Raw genomic sequence first — 22,697 nt, forward strand, 5'->3', positions numbered from 1 at the left:
GGGTAGTCACGGTGTGTCGGGTGTTGCTCGGTCTCCGTTTGTCACGTTGACGCACAATGGGGCTTTCTGTGGTGGTTATTCTTAGCTTGACCGTGCGAATGGTGGTGCTGCGCCACCTCAGTTGGACCTTTGGTTGGCAACATGAAGGGCTGGAGGGCGGCCTGTTGTACGTGGGGAGGGCTTGAGAGATGGTTGTTGCTGCGTACTGGTGGTGAGGCTGGCCATGGTCTCTCGGTAGGGGAAAGATGAGGCCTTAGGGAGAGCTTGGCATGCGTGAATGGGCAGTTGCATCTTCACTGGAGAGGGCTAAGGTAGTGAGGAAGAAATAGCTCTGAAGTACTGTGGTAATGGGTAAGAAACTGCTCTAGCCTTTATCTATATATACACGCTAGTAGAAACCCTAACGAAAGAAAAAGGAGAAATCAACGTGCATGGAGTTATGCACGGGTCTAAATAAGTGCTTTTGGGCTTAGTTTGTGGGTTTAGTTTGTGGTCTTTGAATTTTGGGTCCATTTTAACTGATCCAAGAATCTCCTGTGCTTACCTATACTTTTATGGGCCAAGTTCTCAATAATTTTCAATGGGCCTCTTCTCAGGTCTAAAATTAACCCAATTCAGCTGAGTTTCTAGAATAATATCTTGGGCCACTACTAATTAAAGAGGACCTACTTGGTCTATAAATTATTAAATGGACTTTAACTTATTGTGTCTAAAATCATCTATTAAACCCCAACAGGCCTTAAAATAAACTTTTTAACTCTCGGGCGTAATTAAAATTCCAGCTAACCAAAGGTTATAGCGCATGGGCTTTTACAAGATTCTCCCTTAAATCTCAAATGAGGTTTCCAAAATATTGACCCGTTACACGCAATTTATGCCCAAAAATCCATACTCTACCCAAATAAACTTTGGCATGTGGCCTATTCAAACTTACTCATTGAATTTCAAGTGAGCTTTCTACACATATTAACCTCAATAAATTAATAATGCGCGAATTTGACCTGTACTTGGTGTTGGGCTGGATGTTACAGATTTAATAAGAAAATAGCTGACAATTCGAATCATTTTTCAAAAGATAATGCATAGCTGACAAGCTACTGACTGTTTACTTCAGTTTCAATAAGCTCAACAAAAAGAACCCAGGAACCAGATTGATAGAACTCAGGCAAGAAGGTTATGCAGATGGAAGGTTCCTGTAAAAGGCCAAGTGAAGGTTAATTAGAATGTTGCACTGAAGGTTAATGAAGGTAGGATGGGGATTGGTGTAGTGATAAGGGATATGTAGAGAGATGTGTTGGCCTCCTTGTGTGCTTAGAAGGGGAATGCAACTACTCCTCTAGTAGCTGAGTTACAGGCTCTCTAGTATGCTATGCAGTTGTGTGCAGAGATGAACTTATCAGAAATGATATTTAAAGGGGATGCTTTGAGTGTGGTTAAAGTAGTGAATGGTATTGAATCTAGTTGAAAATGGCATGGTCAACTGGTTGAAGATATTAAAGGGATTTTAAAAAATAGATCTAACTGGACAGACATACACATATAGGGAATGTAATTGTGTAGCTCATTTTCTAGCAAAAGTTTTTTCACTTTACTTCATGTACATGCGGAAAGAATTTGGATAGAAGAAGGTCCTATAGGTATACAATATTATGTTCTAAAGGATACAAATGTAACAGTTAAAGAAAAATGAATACAAGCTTGTTTGTTTTGATTCAAAAAATAACGATGGAGTTGCATGCATAGTTTCATCATGACGTCACATATGTACAGTTGGGAGTGCTGAAAGGAACCGAGACTTGCCAAATTATTTCTGTTCAAAAGAATAAATAAATATAAAAATTATATAAAAAATTTTAATTTTATAATTATAAATACCACTTTTTTTAAAAAAAAAAAAGAAAAAAAAATGCGGCACGAAATTATTTGTCAAACTCGTATCATGTGAACGCTAACCTTCCATGGAATTTTCACGTCCCAACTTTAATTAACGCCAAAAGGTATTTGGCCCTCTTCCATTTACTGTTTCAGATTCGTACGCCATTTTAATAAGAGTATTGTTATTTATAAGTCGAAACATTACATATCATAAATATTTTTATTTTTTAAAGTTTTTTTTAAATTTATTTTTGATTTTATTTTTTTTAAATAATTAAATTCTTCTACTCATCATTTATATATATATATATATATTATATATTTAATAAGAAAAAAATTACAAAAAAAATATAATATATAATGTATGCGGTTTATAAATAAAATTTTTCTTTTAATAATTGATAATTATATCAAGCTTACTCTTTAAATTGTCAAACTCGTATCATGTGAACGCTAACCCTTTCCTGGGATTTCCACGTCCCAACTTTAATTAATGCAAAAAGGTCTTTTTGTCCCTTTCCATGGAAAATTTTTCCCTTTCAGATTCGTACCCCATTTTAAAGTGATAAGAAAAATCACACAATATATATATTTTTTATAATATTTTACTTATTTTAAAATAAAAGATATTTTTATAAAATAGTCATTTTATAATTAAAATAGTCTAAAAATATATTAATTATGAAATATGCTGTTATTGTGAGGTATAATCATTACTCATTAGAAGTTTTAAAGCAATAAATTATATGGATTTATGTAGATGCTGAACTGTCATGGCGACAAATGACGTGTGATAATTTGCATATTTTGCATATTATTATTTAGGTAGTTTTAAAATGCATATACATAATATTAATTCTCCTGAAATAATTAGTATTTATATTATTAATTTTAAATTTTAATAATATAACATCACGTAAAAAGATAAAAATATTATATATGTATGCATATATATATATATATATAATATATCTGATCTAGACATTGTGATTATTGCATTCTTCCCTTCGTTTCTTCAAAGATTAGATGGACAACCAAAATATATTGCCAAAAAGTAAGAGTTTATATATGTTTGACAAATGTTTTGATGAATATGCTCTGTTAAACAATATTTATTTTATTTATACGATGATTAATAATTTTATTTAAAAGTCTTAACACCAAACGTCATTTACGTAACATAATGTAATTTAAAAAATAAAATTTTCTACAACCAACTTTGAACCGTTGTCTTTATCAGTGAAATGTTACGACTTATTATTCAAAGATGTATCTGTGTGGATTTGTGCATAATATATAACATGACAAGGACGCGTACAAGTGCATTTGAAATCCGATGGACCTACAACCCTAGCCTAGCTATTGGCAGTGATTTTGCTTTAATTTGGACATTTAGCAGTCAATATCAAGAAATTAATTAACGCGTTTATAGGTACTGTGTCCAACACAACTATAAATACTGACCTGCTGTCAACTTAATCAAACAGTAAAATAAAAAACATCTCATATATTCTTAATAACTATAAATGGTCCATGACCTATATAAATAAAATAAATCGCCACAAGCCAACCACCCAACAGGACTTTGCCCACCAATCAAATGATTTCGATCTATCACTGTACATAGCACATAATTATGACAACTTATTTCTCAAAGAAAACATTACTTTTTAGCATTATTTTCACGAGAAAATTATTTACATGACATAATCGATCTAAGTTACGTCGTCTCAATAAATACAGTATAAATTAAATTGAAGATGATGAGTTCTAATTAAATGAAAATTGGCATTACTCTTTCATAAATATGCATCATGATGTATACTATATGTAGATAAAGTTAGTTCTATTTTTAAATTGGTGTGCAAATACTTCAGTTTTAGAATATAATAACATATATATAAACAAGTACATACAATATAGAAAACGAGTTAATTAATAGGCCGTATAATTAAGTGGCCAGCTATATAGATCATGATCTGACACATGATGTACGTATATTGCAAAAGATAGATGCACGACTTTGGGCTTTTTGGGTACGTAGTCCCCACCGGTAGAGGGGAAAAATATAGGAGGATCCAGCTACGTCATCTGAAATACTGTTATAAATTGTACGTTTCAAGGATTCTTTGAAATTTCATTCTTTCACTGCCAGTCATATTAATATTAATATATATATATATGCCGATTGTTTTGCATGCGCATAGAAGTCATTAAATTTATCCAGCTGGTCTTCTATATAGCTAGCTAGCCTAGCTTCTAGAATTTCTCTTCCTTATAATTGGGTTTGTACGCGTCGAATTTCCCCTCCAAGTCAAGTTAGTCAACCAGTAATTTTCCATGCCTTCCACGGATTGACATTAGAGCCAGCCCTGATCATAATATTCATGAATGGATCGAGAGGAGTCACATGAACAGTATCTATCTGTCGGTGACTTTTGTACATGCATGCATTTTTCTATAAATATTGGTTGCATTTATCTGGTATATTATATGGTTGACATGATGGGTTCTCTAGCTAGATATCAGTGTTAAATTTGGTAAATGATGGTCCATCAAAGTATAATTGGAAAGGGTCTTCGAGTAATTTCCTCATGATGACCAATTGATCACAGGGTTATTTTAATCATCACTCTTTAATTTTCATGCTAGCTAGCTCATGTAGTACTTTATATATATATATATATGTATATATGTGTGTGTGGAGTAATTTCCAAACATGTATTATATATACCAAGTCTTTCTTCTTTATATTTTATTTTTCATTATAAAGAAACCCAATCCCATTCATGTTATGGCGCTGCATGCGCCCAATTTAACATCATCAATCCAACACCTTAATTTGTTTAATCAAGATCATTTCAATGACATTCCCTAGCTAGGGTTTTCTCTTTTGGGGGTAAAGTAATCACTTTCCCTGGCTAGCTAGATACCCTCCTATAGCTAGCTAGATCAGTACTTGTCGAGGTCCTACGACTGCTCTACCACGTTATTTCCTTGTCCTTCTCGAAGCATTACGTAGTACCACTCATGTTGTGTCATCTTGTCTTGTACTGGCCGGGAAATTGTCAAACACCCACCAAGTTTACATTTTTTCTTCAATTTAATTTCCTATATATAAGACACAATTTCTGAGATCGATATATTCTCAGTAGTCAATATTCTCATACACATACATAAATTTGAACATCTTGATCGGTCTTTCAAGATGGATCAAAGAAGAGTAGCCAGCACCAGTTTCCAACTTCAAGAGCCAAAAATGAAAACAAAAAAGTGCAACACCAGAGAAAGAGTCCTGCCCCCCAGGAGAGGATCAATCAAGCGTCGGATTTTCACATGCTTTGTCCACAAGTTGATGAAGATCATTAACCGATCAAAGCCTCCATCGTACTGATCATCTATTAGAGAGGGTTATTAGGTCTGTGACTCTGTCCTCCACAAAGGAAGCAGCTGCAGGTTTAATGCTATATTATTTGTAAAATATATATCCTGATCTTGTCGAAGATTCAATTTCTAAAGCTTTCATATCAGAATCTTCTTTCAGTGTGTGTGTCATGTGTTAATACTGGAGCATATTGTTCCGATCGAGCGTCCACTAGCTACTTTTGTTTCCAGAGCGTTTCCTTTTGTTTACGTTCGATTATAATATTATAAGACAGTGTTTTGATCGATTTTTAGTACTGCTTAATTGCTTAACAATAAACAAAAATATGCTGGTTAGATATAAGAAGCAAATAAACAAGTAATTAATTAATAAAATGAAATGGCCTTATAACTTGCTAGCTACGTGCATTTTCCCAACATACGATGCCGGAAATATTGATATCTATCCGGAGCAGACAGAAACAGAGACATGCAATATTGTCGATACATAGCTAGGTATGCGTAAAAATAAGCTAGCTAGCAAAACGTGTGGGACACCACCTTGTGTACCTAAGAGATAGTACATGAAAATTAGTCATGCAATGTGTCTTTGACTTTATAAGCTTAATTCTATTATCTATCTCCAATATCGATTGTCTCTATTTTGGATTTTTCCCACTGCCCAACTCCTAAAGAAAACTTATACCCATGTTTGACAAAGTATGAATGCTTTGGAAATCTTTATTTTCCTTCTCCATAGAGTACTTTATGGATTTCTTCTACATACCATGTCTTCTTCCCTTTCTTCCACGATCATGACCCAGTATCCATCCACACTAACAAACAACATGATCCCTTAATAACGTGTTACTACCACTTTTGGTGTATGTGCCCCCAACTCTCTCTCTCTCTCTCTCTCTCTCCCTCCCCTTAGCTCCTAGTTTTGGAGTTTTTCTCATCTTATATTATGTTAGTTTAATGCTCTATTTTGGTACTTGGTTTTATCATGTTCCGTTTCTTATAGGGAATGACTAGCTTCTTTGAAAAAAACCCCAAAATCGCTTTAATTTTATCTGATGTGTTTCTTATCAATTTGGAGCTTGGAAACCAAGCTAGCTAGCTAGCTACTATTGTACGTTTATATATTTTTATTTTCTTAAACCATATCTCCTCTTTAATAGACGTTGGAATATTTGCATGAGACAAAATCCAAAGGTTTGCCTTAGTTCTATCGAGAGTTTTCTAGCTTTGTGGTAATCCAGTCTTTTTAGTCCTTTCCCTAAAACTTATTGCAGACGTTGAGAAAAGAAGATCACAAAGTTTGAGGAAAATTAGTAATCAAACATTGTCAACTTGATAGATTCTTTGACACAATTGAATCGACGTGACGAGATCAGATCAGGAAAAAAGGGTTGACTTGGAGAATTAAGGCTAATGTGCATGAAAATGTGCAGGTTACGGTTTAAGGACAAAAATATTCAACATTACGAATTTATAAAAGCGTGCATGAACCGCAACGACTTTCCGAGTCAGCCTGCCGTTTAACATGGAAAAAGCAAAATAAATATGATGATCTGGTCCTAATCTTCAACTACTCCTACTAAAATATGATCAGATTAAAAACCATAATTTCCCTACGCTCTTCTTATCCTATAAACATAAATTTCACCATCACCGTTCAATAACAAACTACTTTTAATTTGAATGAATACTTCCGATGGTGAATTGAAAAAAAAAAAATCCAACAATTAATGACTTGAGAGTCTCAAGTGGAAGACTGGTAGATATATAATGACGTGGACTCTACCTAATAATTTATTGTTGTCTATATAAATATATATTTCGGGGCAACAATAAATTATATTGTAAAGTCGTTTTTAAGTGACTCTATCTTTAGACTTTCTTTCACTTGAGACCCTTAAGTACTACTTTTATCAAAATCTTGAAGGGATCGGCTTGCAATCTGGATGATTTAGGGGATAATGAATTGATCTCGATCGGGAGTACTAGAATGAGATAGTCTGATAGATTTGGCATATAGAGGGTTTGTAAAAAGGAAAATGATGGATTAACTTAATTACGAGTCGATCTCTTACAAGTCTAGTAGTTTTGTAAAACTGAGAGACATGATTTTTAGTGAAATAACATGTTTGTATTACTTGATTTGAACTCATCATGTATTGTAAGAGATGATGATCATTACTATTGTAAAATATTAATATATTTTCCTTTTTATGGCAATTAATTAGAATTTTAGGAGCCTTAATGGATAATACATACCATCATGTACTACATATCGCACAATTATGATTAAATATTTGAAACCGAAGATGAATTAACAACTCATGTGATTAATTTCTTTAATAACAAGGTTTAAAATCATTCACTAGTTTAATTATATGCTATTTTAATGGCTAGCCAAAGAGGAAAGAGAAAGGTTGCATCAATGGCCAATGATGTGACGTGGCATCACAAATAAGAGACCAAATTGAAAAAGTGCAATTTAAATAGTGAGATAAAATCATCATTGGCAGCCGTTTCTGGGACAAAATCTTCTGGCTTGCTCAAGCCACCATCTACATTTGTGGCTTCCACTAAGTTTTGTTGATCCACAAATTTTGGATTCTCTTTAGTAACCTCAGTAGCTATATAGTCTTCAGCAGCCCCATCAACCGTGTCAATAACCGTCTTTTTTTCTCCACAAGCACCGTGTCAGGAGAGTTGAATATCAGTACCTTCAAATCTATCTCCTGGTACTGGTGTTGTGGTCTCTCCCTCCACAGCACCAGCGATTTTACTAGTAAAGTTTTCCACCATGCACAGTTGAGCATGCTCATTGTTGGCATCAACATCCATATCAGGTTTTGGACTCTCATAAGCATGTTCATGTTCAGCATCCATTTGCTGGCTGGCATTTCCTTGCTAAGATGATAGAACTGGATCCATAGAGGGGATAGGTGTATGAGTAGCAATGCTTTGCACAACAGTCTGATCTTCTGCAGCCTTAGCCAACTCAAGAACATGATTCTTGGCTGCAATCTCCTCTTAATTTTGTGCTTGAACTCTATTCATCCGAGAGGTGTTGTATCCTATCTAGACACGATTCTTGGCTGCAATCTCCTCAATTAGACACTTCTGCCCCCATATCGTTAACAGAGGACTTCCCTGCATATATGTGAGCAAGTACATTTATGTGAAGTTACAATATACATTCTAATTTTTTCAGGGAACAAGCCCAGAAATATTTCTGCCAAAATTGTGTTTTAGAGGACATGGCATACAACCATTTCAGTTTAGCCATATTTTTTTTCCTTCAATGCAAAAACTGCAATAGAATTTTTTTTCTCTATCTTCTGATAGAAGTGAGCTTCAGTTAGCATGGAAGCCTATGAAATTAGCAACAAGCTAGAGAAATAAAAAAATACTCCTTAAGAAGTCGCATTATGATAAAATTAAGTAGATGCCAAAAACAAAGATCTAGTGGGTTTCTCACAGGCCACAGCATACCTCATAACCATGTGTGAGAACTTTGACCTTATTCTCAAGGCTTTCTGCCTTGGCTTTATCACCGTCCATCTTCTTTTTCACATTTTCAAACTCATTCTGCAAGGCTGCAAGTTTCTCCATGTTTCCCGCAACACTTGAAAGACCGTAAGCATTACGGGTGGGGAAGTACATGATATCATTTAGGCAAGTTTTGTGTGCTTCAACAAATTCATCAAAGGATTGATTTTCATGCCCCATTGCCAGACAAAGATACCAAACCTCTTCCTCTATCAAAGAATCAGCCTGCCAACAACAACGTTTCTTAGAATTTTGTAAGTCACTCATTAATATACATGCTCATAAGGTCCTATCTCAAAAAACAAAATACTGATGCAACAGGAATATACTTAGCTATCTGTTTAAAGAAAATTCTGAAGCACACATAATTTAGATCCAAAGACAGAAAGAAGCATGTTATACGTCCATCTTATGTTTTCCCTGATTTCCACCCGAGCTTCCAAAGTGTGATCAATACATGCTTCTGAGACCTCCAAAATATTTTTTTTATTGGCACCAGGTGTCCAGGAATAATGTCCCGACTAATCCCCAAAATATATTGAATACATTCCCAAAATTTTATCCTTTTTGAGTATATCTTATAAGATACAGATAATAATCTATAAGGGAGGTACCAAATACAGCTCCTTCATAGAAGCATTTGCGCTTGACACTTCTACTAATCGAAACATAAAAGACAGTTTCACTTCCATAGTAACAAGAGAGAGCTTTGAAGATGGGCATGGTAACACTTAAACAATTTGCTACAATAACCAAAGCTATAAAAAGGAGACAAAGTGACATGACTAGAGAAGCTGTGATGAAAAGAACCTATGAGGATACAGCTAAATTGACTTCATACCTCTTTCAGCTCATCTTCAAGAAAATCATCTATCTCAGGAACATAAGCCAGATCCATTTGCAGAGCGCTTGACACTTTTCTTTTTCTCCTTGTTCAACTTTTTGTCAAGTGGATACTTAGCATTGTCATGATCTAGTAAGCTTAGAAGCTCCTTTCTTATCATTTCATCAACCTGCTCAATGGAAGTCGGAGGAACAAAGGAGATCTTGTCTTCATCCGCTCTAATATGAGAATTTCTAATTAGATCCAAGGAAGCAGCAGGAGGTCCAGGGAGCTCCCTCTGCAGTACTTTTGTTCTCTTCCTAAGTAATGCTTGCTGTTGTGCCTCTTCTGCAGCCTTTTCTCTAGCTATCCTACTAGACATATAGTCTTCAATCTTCTCTTCCTGTTCTTCATTATCTTCTCTAGAACTGGTTGCATGACTATTTGGTACTCATTCTTCGGCCGCGGAAGATTGCTTAGACCTGAATGCAAGTTCCTTCTCAAATCAGCTTGTCTCCTTTGATCAAGTTTTGTACTACCGTGCGTATCCATATCTTCATTAATATGGAGCTCATCCCAGACGGGAGTTCCCTTTGGGGGTCATAAAATAGCCATCTCTTGATGGTGTCATGCCAATCCTAGGAGTAAGACCAACACCTCCAGGAATTGCCGAAGGAGATAGCATAGGGTATGGTGTTTGCACCTCCCTTTTCTTAAGTGTGACCCCCGTGAAATCAGAAGGGTATAATTCTGGATTAATAATGGTGTCTGAGACTCCCTTAATCTGGCTAGATTTTTTGCTTCCATCATAATAGCATCTCCCTTACCGGCCGGTGTTCTTTGTGGTCTGGGCATAATTTGAAAGAAGAGAACATGTTGTAGCACTCCCTTCTATAAGTTCCTCATTCCCCGCAAGAAGATCACTAGCATAACCCATCTTTGTGATTTCCTCCAATTCATGGTCTGAAATTTGGGGTGCAGGAAGCATAAGTTTTGACCTTTTTCTGACTGTTTCTGGTGTTAGCTTGCAGTATAGCTGATGGGGCATCCTGCCTTTGTGCAATTTTGTTCTTTGCAATATCTTGCTTTCTTAGTTGTACTTCCACAAACATTCTTCTTTTTCCTTCAAGTTCTTGAATTGTGGTTGGAACTGGGTCTGTTCCACTGGCCTATCCTCATCAGTTTCATCAAAAAAGCCTGGAGGAGACTTTTTCTCAAAGGGAATCTCCGAGTTATAGTCTATTCCCTTCCTCTTCCTCATGCACTGCCTAGTGTCAATTCCAGCAGCCTTCAGTTCTCTCCTTTTCTGTAAAGAAGCGAGCCTCCTGGCCTTCTCAAGCTGTTTCTCCCTAGCTTTCCTCTTTGCCTTCTTGCCCTTGGTGTTGGCTAACCGGGCCCGTGCCTCTGAAAGCATCTCTTTCTCATCCTCATCCATATCAACAGGATCTGGACGTGCAGGCTTTGACTCTGGGTTTGGGTCAATCTCTCCTGGACGCAATTTTCAAGGGTTATCACCTTGTTCATAGTTATCCTTACCACAGGCTGCATCAAGAAGTTTCTCGTACCGCTTAAGGCATTGGGATGGAGTATGACCAACAATCGGGGCAATTGTTCTCCACTGTGTGGGCATGAGTTTATCAATATTTAGCCGTTTCTCATCCTCCTCTCAGGTCCACTCAGTCTACAATAATCAAGGAGATCAAATCATAAGTCCCAACATCTTCCAAAAAGTTTTCAAATAATGGAAAATGAAAAGCGCTCAGAAAATGTAAACTGAACAAAGTTGGAGATTAAAATCCAATGTGCAAGGTAAAAACAACCCTAAGAATGAAGAAGTAGGCAGCTTCTGAAATTCACAATGAAGAAATTAACATGCACAAGCACTCATAGATCCATTTTCTACTAAGATTCCATGGAAATACAAAACAAGACCAACGCCACATCTCATGCATTGATGCAGGCAACTAAACTCTCCCTGAAAAGGAAGCTTAACCAATCAAGGGAGAATCACCCAGATGTATTTCTGAACATGGGATGTGTTGTTGGTCCACTGTCTTATTTTGAATTTTTATGTTACCGTGTATTTATTGATGGATTTTACTAGTTCCTACAGGCAACCGAGCCGCGCACCCTTTGGGGAATCAGCTGACGTGGTATAATGCCATGTCAACCAATTTATTTATTAAAAAAAAAAAAACCCTAATATTTCACTCTAAGCTGCTGGCTAATTTCTCTACGGCTTTCTTTCCACCTATCCATGAATCGCTTTCATCAACACTCCACTTACTGGTTTTTCCCTCTCTTCCTAGCACTTTCTCACATTTTTTTCCGTTTTAATGTTCTTTTTCTCAGCCATATACACACGAGAAAAGAAAAATAAAAAGCAATTCCTCGAACCAAACGGCCCGAAGAAACTTTGAAATTCTCAAAACCTCATTTTGTTTTTGTCACGTTCTCTCGTCGCTTCCAAAAACTTAGCCTTCTTCACCGCCACTGCTCATATTTTTCTTCGAAGTGGATTCTTTTGCAGAGTTCATCTTCCATTTTCCACTGAGAGTTAGCTCAAATCCGAGCTCAAACTTTCACCGAATTGAGTTTCGAGGAGATGTGAATATAGGTGTCGAATTGCAGTATTTTTTTGTGTTCTTGGTGGAGGCAACGTGTGGAGGAGTTAGTGTATGGACAATCTGGTGCATTGGGAGTGATGGAGGGTAGGGTTTCGTTAGCGAAACTCGAAGCTTGATGTCGCCCTCGGAGAAGATGAGCACTGACTAGTCTAAGCCGGGCCCGGTGGAGAGGGACATTGAGTTGGTAACCGTGGGGGATGGAGGTCGTCGATGGAGAAGACGATAACAACTGGAGCGAAGCCTCAGACGTCGTCGTCTTTGGCAACCGTGGGGGCGTTGCATTCGTCGATGGAGAAGACTTGCGAATTTCATAAAGAACACAAACGAAGACTCGTGGGGATGGGAGGCCTTTGCGCTTGTGTTTGAAGCAAAACCGAAACGACATCATTTTTTATTAATGCCACATCGGACGCAACGCTACGGGGGTTCCCCAGGCCGATTGCATCCATCATTTTTGCTAGTGTATCTATCCTTTCTCCTTTCTATTTTTCTCTGAGTATTTTCAGTAGTTTTCCATCAAATTTCAATCAAGACTACATCTAAATGAAAAAGTATAAAACCTTATCTTTAGAGCCCTAAACCGCCCATCCCTCAACTCCAAAGCGACCACAGAAAAGGCCAAAACGCTAATACCTAGCTACTTTTCACAGCCCTGGAACAGCCACCCAAACCTTAATTTGCTTCTTTATTTAGTCTATAACCCTACTCTTCACATACTCTTCTAAACAACCATACTGAAACTGATTTGACTCCCAACAATAACAATAGACGTATACAAACCAACATAACCCCAGAAATAGAATATACAAAACCAAACAAAAATCCCTTAATGAACCACCACTCAAATTCTAATTCTGCGTCGCTTTTCTCAACACCAAAAAAATATATCTTTAGTATTTTTATGACCCGCCCCCTGAAGTAAAAGGGAAAAAACATGAAGCACCAAACCTCGGGTTCCGCTTTATAATGCCGGCATGAGTTTTTCTAAAGATTTTCATGAATGTTCAGAGTAACTAAACAGGAAGGAAAAAAGATGAGAAATTGATAGATATCACATTTTTTATGGAGGGTCAAGACACTCATACTAGAGAGCCTTGCACTGCTTGGCGGACTTGCGAACGAGGAGAGAGGAGATACGAGCCCACTGGTTCTTCCCATACTTCATCACCGCCGCCTTGAGGATCTCATCCTCCGTATTCTTACACACGCCTCCCTTTATCATTATCCTCATCTTGATCCCTTAATGTGATTGTCCCTCTCCCTATCTCTGCGTATTTTAGGGTTTCAGCTTCTTCGCAGGAATTTGAAGAAGAATAAGAAGAAACAAGAAGGAGATGGAAATGGAGAAAAAAAGTGGAGAGAGATACCATCGCGGTAACCCATCCAAAATTCAATCCTAATAATATATATAATATATTTATATATATTAATATATAGATTTATATATTAAAAAGTTAGGAACACACATACTTTATTAAAATTAGAGAATATTTTAATATATTTTATTGTTAAAATTTATTTTTTAAATTAAATTAAATTTTGCTATTCATTATTTATACGCACCATACTTTTTTTTTTCTTAAATTTATTAAACTATTCTACACATCTCTATATAATATACATTTAGTAAAAGAAAAAAAATATATAATGTACGGTGTATGAGAATACTAAATAAAAATTTTTAATTAAATTATGTCATCTGATATATAATGTAAAATTTTTTAAATATAATTATTTAAAAATCTAATTAAATAATAATATTTTTGAAAAAAATTACTGATTTTCTACTTGAAAAATGATATGAAAAATGAATTTCTGGGATTTAGTTGCATCGAAAACTATGACTGTATTTATATAACTTCACATAAGACTAATTTTGATTCATAATATTAATTTAATCTAAAAAATAGAAAATTAATCTAATAATTTTTAAGATTATTTAATGAAACTTTCTGGAGAAGACTTTATTGGGACCAAAAATAAGTCATTTTAAACATGATTTGTTTATGCATTTTGTGGAAAAACTTCAGATCGGTTGGGCGTGGATTTCACTCTTACAACTGCCAATAAAATTGTAACACGTAGTAGACTTAATTAAAGTTACGGTAAAATCACATCCATTCTATCTTCTCTCTTCTCCTATCTCTCTTCTCTTTTCTTCCTGAAGCTTTCCCTCGAATCCATCTTCGTCTCCTTTAACAGAGGCCATCTTCATGTTACATCTCCTTTTTTAGATTTTATCTTCGTCTCGTTCAATATTTACACCCTTCAACCAGAAAAAGACACCCCAACGATTTCATAAAACTTACCGTAGAATCACATATTAATTTCAGTCACTCTCTCTCTCCCTATTGCAAACTCTCTCTCTCCCTCTCTCTCTCTCTCTCCAAGCTTTCTCTCTCCTCACTCTCAATAATCTCTCTCTTCTCACTCTCAACAAACTGCTTAGGATTTTAATAAAAGCTCAAGATCAGGCTGATTTACGACTTTTTTTTTTTGAACCATCACCAACTGAAAAAAAAAGATTTAGGAGAGAGAGAGAGAAAAATTACTTAAGAGCAAAAAAGAGATAATATATAAAGCTCTTTGTCAAATGTCGCTTGAGGAGAGAGACCACTTGAGAGAGAGAGAGCCCTTGAGAGTGATGGAGACGGGCTCAAGTCATTTTGCTGATATGCTGCATATGTGTTCACAATAACAAAATTATCAAGTGACGTGGTTGTGTTTTATTGGAGGGTGTAAATTAAATCTCAAATTTACACCCATCCGATCCGAAGAGCCTCCCCAAACGAAGTAGTGCTACGGATCAGCCACTATTCATGGCTGAATCGTAGCACACATGACGTGTCTATATATATATATTTTTATTGCAAAACACCAGTCTCTTTCCTCACTCTCTCTCTCTCTCTCTCTCTCTCTCTCTCTCTCTCCTCTCACCAGATTCTCTTTTAGCCAAGCCTGGCGCCACCATGTGCCACCCAGCCTCACTGCCACCACTGGTGACTCCCTTCACGCTGGCAACCAAGCCAGCCACCACCGATCTTCCCCATGCACAGCTCTCTCTCCCCTGCAGTAACCCAACCGACCCATTTCTCTCCACTTGCGCCGCCTTACGTGGCCACCCAAGCCACCGCACCTCCACCACCTCACATCGGCAACCACATCTCGCAAACCCAGCCACCACGAACCTTCCTCTCCCTCTCCATCGCACACACGCAAACTACCCATAAAATGGGTTTCACACTAGCTCGGGGCCACCGACGGCCCTATCATCGCCGTGAGTTGGTTCTAGCCCGACCAAGCACCTCCCTTGACCATCACGACTCCTCCCCAAGCTCCTCCGAGCTAGCCAAGCCCTCCACCTCTCTCTCGGTCTCCTTGTCTTGCCCTCCACCTCTTTCTCGCTCTCCACCTCTCATCTATCAGCTCTCTCTCTCTCTCTCTCTCATCAGCTCTCTCACTCCCTCTCTCACTCCTTCATCAGCTCTCTCTCATAGCCCGCCCGATAGTGTTTCGAATTCGAGTGATGGGAGTGGGGGTGGGCGACGGAGGAGGAGAGAGAGGAAGTGAACATTTTCAAAAAAAAAATGTGTGAAATGAGAGGGAAGTAGGTTTTGTTGTGAGGATCTTTTTGTCATTTTACTATGATCTGTTTTGGATGATCCCAAATAGTGGTTGATGCCAATATTATTTGCCCCGAACAGCTCTTTGAGAATAACTTCACATAGGATAATCCTTTTTTTCCCATATAATAGAGTCCAATAAAAACGTGCTATGTACCCCATTCAGGAAACATGTATGCATTTCAGAGGAAAAATTCTTCTCCCCCCTCTCTCTCACTAATGCACACACATCTTGAACAAGCTTGATCGTTTGATTGTTAACAGGTTCTTATTGAGATGGATCGCAAAGATGAGTTGTGTGGGAGGATGGATGAGACTTATCGAGGCTTATGTATAGTTTATTGCCAGTTCACGACAACTTCTCATGAATTGTATGTGTAGATGTGGATGCTTGAATAATCACGAAGAAGGGAAGAGCATTCCAGATTGGGATAAGTTGACTATTCATTGCAATTTGGATATAGCAGAAACTAGCAAGAAGTAAATCGAGCTTGTTCTTTTGTACATAATCCAGTCGGGTCTCCACCCCCTCCATGATTCGCTAATATGAATCAGTTCCGACAGGGTGTCCGATCCCCTCGACACAGCGCAAAAATTAATAAATATTTTTCTCTCTCTCTTCTCTTTTTTTTTTCCCTTCTATTTATCTGCCTGAAATTGATGGATTTCTAAGTTTGGCGGTTGATTCTTGAATAAAGATTCAAATCAAGAAGTAAGAGAGGGTTGGGTCATGGGTGCTTTCACGAAGGGTTTCTGTCGAAGGGATTTTGTGTTTCCATCGAAGGGAGGGAAGGGTGGCTGTGAGTAGGTGAGCATGTGTAAATTTCTTATCTATAGGATGGACCTGCCCAAAAGGAACTGCCGCTCTTTTTCGCTCTTTCCAAACAAGCTAAGAAATAAAAATATTTTTCTGAAAAAATATTTTCTAAAGTCATACTGCTACAGAATCCTGCATTCACAAATCACTATGGACCAAATCTCAAATTCTTGCTATTATTGATAATAAATTGGAGAAGATCAATGGGAGATAAATGGAGGCTCATAAATTAACAATTTTTCATATTTATTTCTTTGTTTCTTTATTATAAAATAATGTTAACTCTTTATTTTAAATTTATCATTCTCAACATAAGCGGTATTAATTAGCATGTTTGAAGATAATAAAATTTATAATGAAAAAAAATATTCTCAATTTTCATAGATTTTCATAATTTTAGTGATTAGATTAAATAAAATTGACAAAGGTTTCCACTGCTATAAAGTGTCTCCGACTGCTAGCTTACAGTGCAAGTGGGCCTTACCTGCTGCCGCACTAGAAGGAGATTCCTGCCACCATGCGCTGTGCCACTGGGGCCAGGGGCTTCGGATCTTTCAGATCCACATGCTCGTTTTGTTGTCAGTGTGGCGCGTGTCATGCCACCACCGTCGATGGTGGTCCTTTACCGGTGTATCAGATCATCTTTAGGTTGCTATTCCCATATGTTCTTACTTTTCCTAACCAGCGATCAAGACGATGTGATCGTGATAGTCACTTACAGTTGGATTGGATCAACAAAATGCAGCACACCCCTCTCGATTGGTGCTTTTAGTCGTAGGTTTATAGTTTGTTTATCAGGCTATATTAAAACTGCTTTAAAGCGGCGTCCCCCTGTGAGATTGGGTTGGAGTCAAGTTTTTGGCTTAATAACCCGCCTTTTCATTTTTATTTTTATTTTTGGTGCTGCTTTTGTTGTGTTTGGGATGATTGTTGGAGAATCCCACCTTATTGAATCTTGTATCCTTGTAATCGTTTAGTTTATCTATATAATGCTTAACTTGCTGAGAAAAAAAAAAAAACTAACAAAGGTTTCCTTCCACTTAGCATTTTGATTTGGGGGTAAATGAAAACTCCGAAACAGTTATTGCAATAAACAGTTATTGAATAGTGGCGGATTAGAAAAATTATTATTGCAATAAACATAGGAAGTGACATTTATACGCAATGAGCAAAAGCACAACCTGTTCACATATGCGACCTTGTTGCCTCCCCTTGGTGCCCTGTTGACAAAGGTTTCTGTCCTAAGAAAACTTGGAAGAACTCATGGCTGATTATACTTCTGCTTTCTTTTTTAATGATCCTCATTCAAATTCACAAAACAACATAGTAGAGAGCCTTAAATTTTGTTCCCAAGATTATCTATTTGCTGGCCTCTCTGTTTTTAATCCATCTCTTGGGCAAGGAATTGCATATCAGGTTAGTGAACCTGGAAACAAGGAAATATACATGATCTGTTCCAGGATATTCTTATTGTACAATATTCAACAGGTTCTAGCTACCCAAGATTCAGACTAAAATATTAACCTCTGTTCCAGCTATTATGCTGAGAACTATGGCCAATCACAAAACTGGTGGAAAATGTTAATTTGCAGCCTGAGATTTCAGTACTAGCTTTTCCAGCACAAAAGCTGCATCTGGCCATTCCTGCTCCACCTATATAGTTCCTCCAAATTATCCAGCAGCAATAAGATGTGCAGATTGACTAGGTTTGAGAGATTTGCACCTGATGGATATAGGAACAAAAGCATTACACCATCATAATTCTGCTGCAATCATAGATCTTATGCCGTTGTCAATTGCATTCCAAGAGGCATCCCTTCTGTCTCTTAGCTTTGTTTTTCTTGGTGTGGAAGAAGCACCAGCAACCAGGTATGAAACTGGCATCATCTTGCCTGCATGAAATTGGAAGACGTGTAAAAGATTAGATATGGAAAGCATACTTCGAATTCATTTCCATGGGAGCATAAATTGACCCATGTACCATCAGTACTAAATTAAACAAATACCTGCTTGTGCTGCTGTTGCTGCTACTCGTGCTTCCACTCATGATATTCCCTCGACTTCTTTTACTATCTCCTACAAGAAAAAACCTTTTAATCCACCATTCCTTGTCAGTATGATGCTTGGTTTCCACAAAAGATGGAGTTGGAGAGACTTTTGAGCACTCTCCTGCCTTTGATTTCTTCTTCAAAGCTAGAGACGTTGGAAAGAACATCTTGAGAAGGAAAGTTTCACTGTCCATACTTCTAATTCTCGACACCTGACGTGCCTTATTAATGCCTTTCTTTTTCTTCTTTTGCTTCTTCATCTGAGGTTCAGTTTCGGGATGAAAGGCGCTGCTCTTTTCAACGACAGTTCCCTCTTGAACTGCCGAGATATGCTTCTCATCAACAATATCTTTTAGAGATAGCTCGTAACAAGACTCGGACATGTCTCGAACCATTTCCATAAACTGCCTTCTACCTTCTGCAATTGCTTTTTTTCTTGAAGTGGGGGAAAGATTGCTAGAACGATGGTCATGGGGGAGCAGAGGAGAAGATTCATAATCAGTACTTCCTGATGTGTTTCTCTCCCACAAGGCTGGTGAGGAAGCTCCAAACCCTTCTTCAACAAGGCTTGCTTGAGATTGAAACTCTACGTCAGTGCCATCAAACCGACCGCTAAAACTGTCATGATCTCCATTCTGACATGCACCCCAGAAATCGAATTCTATATCTCCTTCACTGTCATGACTGCTACGTATTTGGTAGGTTGGACTCACAGGAGAGAGTGGTTTCCCGGCGAACCTTTGCCGGTGATCAAACATGGTTATGGTTAGAGGAGTGGGAAGTGAAAGGAGAAAGTAGTTGGTAGTTTTGAATTGAATGTGAGAAAAATGGCCATGGGAGGGGCATTATCATAGGGAAAATTAGTCAGGGTCATTTTCTTCAAGTCATTGCCGTCTAAGATGGGGGGAAGCAGGCACATGCCACATGGTCCAACTTCCACTTTTCCACCACACATCTTCTTCAAAAACTCTGATTATGACTGACTTATTAAATCCAATTTGAGTTTTTACTTTTTATTTTAGTCCATTTTCTTTGTCTTGTTAGGTTTTACTCTCCTCTCAATCCTTACAGATTTCCATGATTTCCTCCACATGTCTTGACAGATTGACTCCGATGCCAAAGCTGATTTTGATGTTACTTGGAATTATTAGCTTTGAATTTTGACTTGAGTTGCATGAGATATCGACATGGCGTGCATTATGTGGTACCTGCTTTCTGGCCGTTGTTCAACGTGCCATGCGTCTTCGGTACGGCTGAATCGAGGACAGACCCATCTGTTGTGTTTTGGATGCTCTGGCATTTAAAGAAGCTTTGGTGGGGAACATTTTCCTTAATTTCTTTGGATGATGCTTTTAGTGTTAGTCATGGGTCACGTTGTCTGTTACAAAGTTTTATGGACCGACATTAACACAAGCAGCATGTGTCCTAGTTAGTATGACTATTTGTTGTCTGCTCAAAATTCAATCCAACGAAATAGAGCAAAAATATGGCTAGAGGGATTTATGCCAGGTAATAGCAAGTAATTGATACAATTGGTAAGCCCCCCTAGGGATCTTTGGAAAGAGAATAAAATGTTTAAAAAAGAGATTTTGTTTCAAGAAATAATTGGGGAAATTTACAAAAATGCCTTAGAGACAACCAAAATATTTAATATGAAATATGAAATAAATAATATAAGGTATTCTTGAAGTGCAATCACGCCATACTTTTATTATAGGATGCTATATTAATTAGAATTGATGTTTATATGAGCAATTTTAATTATATGACATTTTGTGATAGAAAGAGAATATCTCGCCATAAGTACTCTTAGGGCAGGTTTGGGGTACAAGACAAAACATAAAATTTTCATCTCATCTCATATCATCTCATCATTACACATTTTTCAAATCCTCATAAAAAATATAATAAACAATTCAACTTTTTCACATCTCAATACACTTTTTTCAAAGTCCAAAACAATAATAATATTAAACCATAATATTTTAAATTTCAAAACAAAATACAAAATTCTCATCTCACCCCCAAACCTACCCTTAAAGTATTTAATAATTTTTATACGAAATAAAAAGCTAGTTATTTATAAGGAAGCAGGCACAAAGTGAGTCATTAACTTGGATTACATCAATCTCTCTCTCCAACGACCTCTAGTCATGATATGTCACTTGGTAATAAGGTTTTGAATACCGTGTCGTACCGGTCAGTACGGTCGGTATTTACCATATCTGGTAATTGACATGGAGGAGATAGGTGTTTTGTACCAGATCAAATATAGACCATTTTGGTGCGTTTCAGTTAATACCAGTCGATTTTTGGTGTATCGACCAATTTTTAGTGTACTGACCGAAATTTTATATTTTTGTATTTTTCGTGTATTTTCATAATTTTTACTTTAATTCTCACATATGAAAACTATTTTTTTAAACTTTTTTAATCCTATTTTCTTGAGAATTGAAAATCAAATCCCTACTCTCATTTTCATGATGAAGATAAGTGAATGTTTTTTTTATAGTTGGATTGAGAACTTAGAAGTATTATTAAGTTTTATAAATATGTGTTTTAACTTTTCAAGATTTGCATTGATGTTATTTTGAAATATAATTTATACATATATAATTAATTTATCTATATATAGACTATCTCGAAACGGTACCAATACTGAAATATTTCATTCCAGTACCTTAACTGAAACCGTCACCGAAACGGTACTCAAAACTTTGCTTGATAATCTTACTACACACACATAATTTTCCAGCCTAACGGACACTAGAGATTGGTGCGAGGCTAAGGTTGTCGACCTAGAGCAAACATTAGATGGAAAATATAGGGAATCACATTTTCTGTAACACACCTGATAGGTAGTGTTTGGATAACTAAAAAATATGAGAGAAAATGTAAAGAAAATGGTCAGATTCGAGGTTGACCTAGTTTCCAAGAAAAAAGAGATAGAGATTAGAAATAAGAAAATATTGTATTAAGGTTTTGGATGCCTCTTCAGAGCCAGGTTGCTCAATACATATAGCCCACGTATTGGACTTGGGCTAACAGTAACAACAAGATAATAAGACTAGAATCTGCAACTAGTTTATGCTATGGGCCTAAGCCTACTACCTATTACAATCTAAAGATCTAGTAACATAGTCTAAGGCCTAACACACAAAGATAAAAGTAGTAAAATGATAGAAGGATAGTCAATGGCTTGGATTGGGCCCACGTTACTCGGCTTGTTACATTGCCGTTCCTTTCAAGAACCTTGTCCTCAAGGTTGGAAGCACGGATGCAACTCTACTACTCAGTCCTTGTAACAAACTTTTCCATATTTTATTCCGTAATCCCAAATGAAATCCTCCCTCTTGCTCTATTGCATCAAGAATCAACTTGACCGTCTCATCAACAGCCTTGTAAGGCACAAGGGTGGCATCAATACCACCAATAGTCTCTAGTTTATCTCTACACAAGGCTACCAACAAGGAGCAATCATTCTCATAACAACCCATTGTGAGATACATGCGACCACCACCAGGGTAAAAAACGAGAATGCTATTTTTCCTAATTTTGTCACTCTTCTTTAATCCATTTCAATCCCTATGTAATTAGCTTTCGAACAACAAGTAACCCACGGATCCAATCAACAAATGGGACTCTATCAGGATAGACCAAATTCATTGCCTCTCCTTTTAGACCAACCTGATAGGACTATTTTTGCAACGAGGTTTCATCAAGACCATAAAGAAAAATTGGACCAAGGATTCATGTTTTCCACATCTCATAATGCAACCAAAGTTTGGTAACCCCACAACTATGTTGAGTAGTGCAATTCTATTTCTTCTTGCATGCTAGTTGACTGGTCCTACAATTGTGAATTGCCTCTGTCCCCTAGTCCCAACAGCTGATCCAGAACATTGCCCATTGAAGAAGATATGAGCAGCATGGTCAGACAACCCAGGAATTGGGAGG

The 22,697-nt window shown here is 37.0% G+C and overlaps 1 protein-coding gene and 1 pseudogene across 1 annotated transcript; both read right to left on the reverse strand.

Annotated features, from left to right (window-relative positions):
- Positions 1-8,229: 8,229 nt before the first annotated feature.
- Positions 8,230-13,483, reverse strand: LOC108996238 (annotated as a pseudogene).
- Positions 13,484-17,776: 4,293 nt separating this feature from the next.
- LOC108996412 lies at positions 17,777-19,646 on the reverse strand. The gene is made up of 2 exons (XM_018972302.2): positions 18,699-19,646; positions 17,777-18,584 (listed from the first exon to the last, which is right to left on the reverse strand). The coding sequence occupies exons 1-2, from the start codon at positions 19,496-19,498 to the stop codon at positions 18,485-18,487; spliced, it is 900 nt and encodes a 299-aa protein (XP_018827847.1). The 5' UTR covers positions 19,499-19,646; the 3' UTR covers positions 17,777-18,484.
- Between the last annotated feature and the right edge of the window lie 3,051 nt (positions 19,647-22,697).

Source organism: Juglans regia, chromosome 1, assembly GCF_001411555.2.
Source record: "Juglans regia cultivar Chandler chromosome 1, Walnut 2.0, whole genome shotgun sequence".
NCBI classification, from domain to species: domain Eukaryota; kingdom Viridiplantae; phylum Streptophyta; class Magnoliopsida; order Fagales; family Juglandaceae; genus Juglans; species Juglans regia.